Source organism: Chlamydomonas reinhardtii, chromosome 15 (genome assembly GCF_000002595.2).
Source record: "Chlamydomonas reinhardtii strain CC-503 cw92 mt+ chromosome 15, whole genome shotgun sequence".
Lineage (NCBI taxonomy): Eukaryota > Viridiplantae > Chlorophyta > Chlorophyceae > Chlamydomonadales > Chlamydomonadaceae > Chlamydomonas > Chlamydomonas reinhardtii.
In genome coordinates, this window is record NC_057018.1 from 632206 (window position 1) to 638028 (window position 5823).

Consider the following 5823-nt stretch of genomic DNA (forward strand, 5'->3'; position numbering starts at 1 on the left):
CTGCTCCTCCCTCTCCCGAGCCGCCGTCGCCTGAGCCCCCGTCGCCTGCTCCTCCCTCTCCCGAGCCCCCGTCGCCTGAGCCCCCGTCGCCTGCTCCTCCCTCTCCCGAGCCGCCGTCGCCTGAGCCCCCGTCGCCTGCTCCTCCCTCTCCCGAGCCCCCGTCGCCTGAGCCCCCGTCGCCTGCTCCTCCCTCTCCCGAGCCGCCGTCGCCTGAGCCCCCGTCGCCTGCTCCTCCCTCTCCCGAGCCGCCGTCACCTGAGCCCCCGTCGCCTGCTCCTCCCTCTCCCGAGCCGCCGTCGCCTGAGCCCCCGTCGCCTGCTCCTCCCTCTCCCGAGCCGCCGTCGCCTGAGCCCCCGTCGCCTGCTCCTCCCTCTCCTGAGCCGCCGTCGCCTGAGCCCCCGTCGCCTGCTCCTCCCTCTCCCGAGCCGCCGTCACCTGAGCCCCCGTCGCCTGCTCCTCCCTCTCCCGAGCCGCCGTCGCCTGAGCCGCCGTCGCCTGCTCCTCCCTCTCCCGAGCCGCCGTCGCCTGAGCCCCCGTCACCTGCTCCTCCCTCTCCTGAGCCGCCGTCGCCTGCTCCTCCCTCTCCTGAGCCGCCGTCGCCTGAGCCGCCGTCGCCTGCTCCTCCCTCTCCCGAGCCGCCGTCGCCTGAGCCCCCGTCGCCTGCTCCTCCCTCTCCCGAGCCACCGTCGCCCGCTCCTCCCTCTCCCGAGCCGCCGTCGCCTGAGCCCCCGTCGCCTGCTCCTCCCTCTCCCGAGCCCCCGTCACCTGAGCCCCCGTCGCCTGCTCCTCCCTCTCCCGAGCCGCCGTCGCCTGCTCCTCCATCTCCCGAGCCGCCGTCGCCTGCTCCTCCCTCTCCTGAGCCGCCGTCACCTGAGCCCCCGTCTCCTGCTCCTCCCTCTCCCGAGCCCCCGTCACCTGAGCCCCCGTCGCCTGCTCCTCCCTCTCCCGAGCCCCCGTCGCCTGCTCCTCCCTCTCCCGAGCCGCCGTCGCCTGCTCCTCCCTCTCCCGAGCCGCCGTCGCCTGCTCCTCCCTCTCCCGAGCCGCCGTCGCCTGCTCCTCCCTCTCCTGAGCCGCCGTCACCTGAGCCCCCGTCGCCAGCTCCTCCCTCTCCCGAGCCGCCGTCACCTCAGCCCCCGTCTCCTGCTCCTCCCTCTCCCCAGCCCCCGTCTCCTGCTCCTCCCTCTCCCGAGCCGCCGTCGCCTGAGCCCCCGTCGCCTGCTCCTCCCTCTCCCCAGCCGCCGTCGCCTGAGCCCCCGTCGCCTGCTCCTCCCTCTCCCGAGCCGCCGTCGCCTGAGCCCCCGTCGCCTGCTCCTCCCTCTCCCCAGCCCCCGTCGCCTGCTCCTCCCTCTCCCGAGCCGCCGTCGCCTGAGCCCCCGTCGCCTGCTCCTCCCTCTCCCCAGCCCCCGTCGCCTGCTCCTCCCTCTCCCCAGCCGCCGTCGCCTGAGCCCCCGTCGCCTGCTCCTCCCTCTCCCCAGCCCCCGTCACCTGAGCCCCCGTCGCCTGCTCCTCCCTCTCCCCAGCCCCCGTCTCCTGCTCCTCCCTCTCCCAACCCTCCCAGTCCCGAGCCCCCGTCGCCGGCTCCTCCCTCACCTGCTCCCCCCTCGCCTGCCCCTCCTTCCCCCAACCCTCCCTCGCCAGCTCCTCCCTCTCCCAACCCTCCCTCTCCCGAGCCGCCGTCGCCTGCCCCTCCTTCCCCCAACCCTCCCTCCCCCGCGCCTCCCTCTCCCAACCCTCCATCGCCTGCCCCTCCCTCCCCGGCCCCTCCCTCTCCCAACCCGCCTTCGCCTGCTCCTCCCTCCCCCAATCCTCCGTCGCCTGCTCCTCCCTCGCCTGCTCCTCCCTCTCCCAACCCTCCGTCGCCTGCGCCTCCCTCTCCCAACCCTCCTTTTCCCCTGCCTCCGTCCCCCGCTCCTCCTTCGCCCAGGCCTCCTCTCCCCAACATCGCTGCTTGCCCTGCCCCGAGCTGCCCCTCGACCAGTCAGATGACAGCCGTCGGCATCCCCGCAAATCCCTGCACGCCCTGCACTCCCGAGTCTAGTTGCCTAAAGGAGTCGATTGATGGTCAGTTCACCATCCCCGGTTCCGCCAACAACGTTCTAACGGTCTACAACTGCAATGCCAAGCCGCAAGTCGCGGGCGCCGTTCCCCTGGTCTTCTCCACCACCAGCGGCAGCTCCTTTCCCACGCTTAACGCCTACCTAGCATCTTCGGTCGTCGGACAGGCTGCCGCTGTGGCCTGCTATGCGGTGCGTATGCGGAGGGCACTTTCTCATTCTCATCGCTCCGATCACATCTCGCCATATACCGTAACCCCGTGCCGTAACCCGGTGCTCATCCGTTCCATCCCGCACAGCCCTTGCTTTAGCACTGCACGCCGGACTCGGGCTCTGCGTCTGTTCTCCAAAGCCCTTTGAGCCCCGTCTTTGCTTTGCTGTCGCCACCTAACCTTCCGCTGTCCTGTGCTGCCCCCCTCCCCCTGCCCTGCTATCTGCTTCTCCGTAGGCCACTGACCTCACCTGGACCGGCCCCATCGTCAACTACCTCTACCTCGCCCATGTCGCCACACCCAGTGACAACTATGCCTGCCTGACCTGCGACTTCTACAACCTCGCCAAGGCAAGAAATAAAGTTATCCACGTTGATTTTAGTTACACTTCTTCTCCAGCGCATTTGCCGAAAGGCATGTGCGTGGCGACACGGCCTTGCCGCATGTCCGTCCAGTCTGACTACAGTTCCTAGTTCTCTGGCTGTCTTGCTTGTGAGAACCAACCATGCAACCGGCGATGTCTGGCTTGCTGCGCACTCCAGCAGTCAGTTGGCCATGCGTATGACGTGTGATGCTCGCGTGCGGCTGTTGCCTTGCAGGTCACGCCCAGCGCCTGCGTCTGCAGCACCGACACTGCCTGGGCCATCCCACGTGAGCTTGTTTGTTTTCACGGTGTTCTCAACTTCTGCTGTCAGCTCCCACCTGATTCGCTTGCCCCTGCCGTTTTGTGAGGATGTCGTTATATAAGAGTGAGCCGCGTGCAGCAGTCGTCCTTGCTTGGGTCCAGAGGGTCTTGGCAGTACGTGAGTGGTTACCTGGATGACGATCCCCTCCCGGCCCCTGCCTGGCACCTCGCCTACCCGACCGCACACACAGTCAAGCCAGTCATGGAGGGGCTGGTGGTCGGCACCGGCGAGCAACAACTGGGGGCGCCCTACCCGGCCGGCGTGTACTGGACCGCGCGCTCCGATGCTACAAAGGCCAACGCGTGAGTCCTAAAGCAACAATTCTTTGCCCTCATTATTCATTATTCCAAGCCCCAGGGGGCGGTGTGGCCCTTCCGTTCCGTGTAGGCCTTGCCCTGTGTCAGGCCCCGCTGACCTTGATTGCTGCCACCTACCGTGAAACCACAACACCCGCAGGTGGGGCGGCTACTTTCGCATCACACCCATTCCCCACACGTCGTATGTTTACGAGTTTGACGTGTGCGCCGGCTGCGGCCAGGTGAGGGTTGAAAGGGGAGGGGCGACTGGGCGCGTCCGTGGTTGGTTGGGAGATGCGGGCACATGTGTTATGGTGGCAACGGCTAGTAGGGCAAGTCGATGAGTGACCACCATGGATTTGAAGCATCCATCCTTTTCCGCATGGGTGCCCACGCATACCTCGCTGCCCGTACCATACAAAACACACTCTTCATGCCAAACTCTTTCCGCCCGTGTCCCTCTGTTTGCTTGCAGAACCGTGTCAGTGCCGGTTTCATCATGGCGCGCCTGAAGTTCCAAATCACGAGCGCCAACGGCCAAACTTCCGTCACGACCTTCCTTGCGCCCTCCCTCACCTACCCGACCTACACGCCCTCACCCACAGCCTCCACCACCTCATCCGTGCTGCACATGTACCAGTCCTTCATCGCGCCACCCACACTCACGCCCGGCCAGATGACCAAGTCTGCGGAGACCACCTTCTCACTGCCCATCACATACGGCAACTCGTGGACCGTCACCAAGGTCAACACTGGTGGGTCTCGTGCTTACGTGCCGTGTCCCTGCTGTGCGGTTAGGGAATGGGCCCCTCGAGCCTCGCAAAGCAGCTTCGCAAGTAAAGCAAGGCTTGTCTGGGACTCCACACGCACGGCATTAACTAGCTACAGACGCGCTGCGTCATACCATACGCATGGACGGGCATACCGGTCTCGCTCCCTTGAAGCAGGAAGCGGGTACATCTATCTTACTGTACACTCGCCTTGGCACTATCTTTCCACGCCAATATCACAGGCACCGTCAAGTTCGGCAGTACCAACGCCAACGTTCCCGCCACTGAGACCGCCAACGGTCTCTACGTCGCTATCCACCTCACAGTGGGAGGGCAATTCTGCTATTAAGTTGGTTGAGTGGACTCGATTGAATCGTGTACGTTGTAAGCATTGCATGTCACAAGCCGTACCTACGCATGCTAGGGATGGCAATCAGGTTAGGCAGTGAGAGCGGGCGACAACTTCGCACCGCGGTTGATTATGGGACTTCAGGTTCAGCAGTGTCAGCCTGCTGGCCTGGAAATGTGGTTGCCGGACGGCAACTGCCCCCAGCAGCACGGCTTTGTGGATAGCGCGCTAGTTGATAAAATTGTGGCTTATTGCACATGGTTGGCGGCGGCTACGCGCGCAAGGGCAGTGGCGGTTGTAGTATATTGTTCCCGTGTGTGCCCAAGTGTGAAAATGCAGCAGGCGTGTATGTTTTGTTTCATCATGACCAACCCCAGGGCAATCTGCATCCGCAAACGTTCCGCAATGCATCCTATCTAAATCGACAAACGAATAAACACCGTTCATTGGGTGGCTTTTGCTGTCTATCCTCACACTCGAGGCTGACATTAATGACGGTATGAAGAATTGCTTCTGCCGTGTCCAAGCTTTGCACCTCTGCGTGCTCTTGCGGATCCTGCGGAGCCCTACTACTCCTGGGGCTTGCCGGAAGGCTGAGTCCCCGCCATGGATACTTTGGAACCTGCGGTACTGCCGGCGGTACAGTTAAAACCAGGATCTGTGCGTGCGAGAACCACGCATTTTCGTTTCCTTAAAGCATCTTCGATAACCATGTTGAGCGCGGGCTGAGGCGTGGACTGGGTGTGGAGCTGCCCCGCTGCCTTGGACGATAATGTCCTCCACGATTGGAAGTGTGCGTGTGGTTCCCTCCCCGCCCGATTCTTGTGGCTTTCCCTAAGCTCACCCTCTCCATCCACCCCGCCTCACCAAGAATCCGAACGCATGGACGGTGTGCGATGGGACAGGCTTTAGGCAGGTTGGCAAGGTCCCGTAGGGTGCAGCTGACGCCGCCCATACCCCAAGCAGACGGCAAACAATTTGCAGCGGCAGAGCAGAAGTGCATGGCTGGTCGAACGCCGGAGTTACTGTACCGACAAGTTGCTGGCTGGCTGGAAGGGGGTGGGGGTGGGTGGGAGCTGGACGGCAGCGCGGGTGCTTCTGTCGTCTGGCAGAGCATGGCATGAGCTGGTGTGCCTGGCAGTTTATGGTACTGCTGTGGCACCACCCGCCGATCCTCCCTGACTCCTGCCTCTATCTTTCCCACCCCCGCCCAGCCACACCCGCAAATACACGCACACCCAGCAGCCCACCTCTGGACACCGCTGCGTGTGGCACACGGGCGGTGCGTGCGTGCCGTGCCACACAGCTAGCTAGCGCCATGTTATCGAAGATGCGTTAAGGGAACGAAATGTGCATGACGCCAGAGTACGAGAAGTAAGTGTGCGCACGCCATCCAGTAGCCAGTGGAAGAGAAGGCAGGGGGCGTCAGGGGGCGGGGTAGAAAGCTCAGGTTCTC

The 5823-nt window shown here is 64.2% G+C and overlaps 1 protein-coding gene across 2 annotated transcripts in view; it reads left to right on the forward strand.

Annotated features, from left to right (window-relative positions):
• Window positions 1-5209, forward strand: part of CHLRE_15g637552v5 (uncharacterized protein) — a 9809-nt gene extending 4600 nt beyond the window's left edge. The window contains exons 4-10 of one of the 2 annotated variants that reach the window (XM_043070564.1): window positions 21-2246; window positions 2503-2616; window positions 2866-2917; window positions 3143-3254; window positions 3409-3490; window positions 3724-4003; window positions 4261-5209. In XM_043070564.1, the coding sequence (XP_042916429.1) occupies window positions 21-2246; window positions 2503-2616; window positions 2866-2917; window positions 3143-3254; window positions 3409-3490; window positions 3724-4003; window positions 4261-4367 (2973 nt within the window). In that variant the 3' untranslated portion in view covers window positions 4368-5209. The remainder of the gene's footprint in view (window positions 1-20; window positions 2247-2502; window positions 2617-2865; window positions 2918-3142; window positions 3255-3408; window positions 3491-3723; window positions 4004-4260) is intronic. The other variant, XM_043070565.1, reaches the window with a different exon arrangement.
• The last annotated feature ends 614 nt before the right edge of the window (window positions 5210-5823 follow it).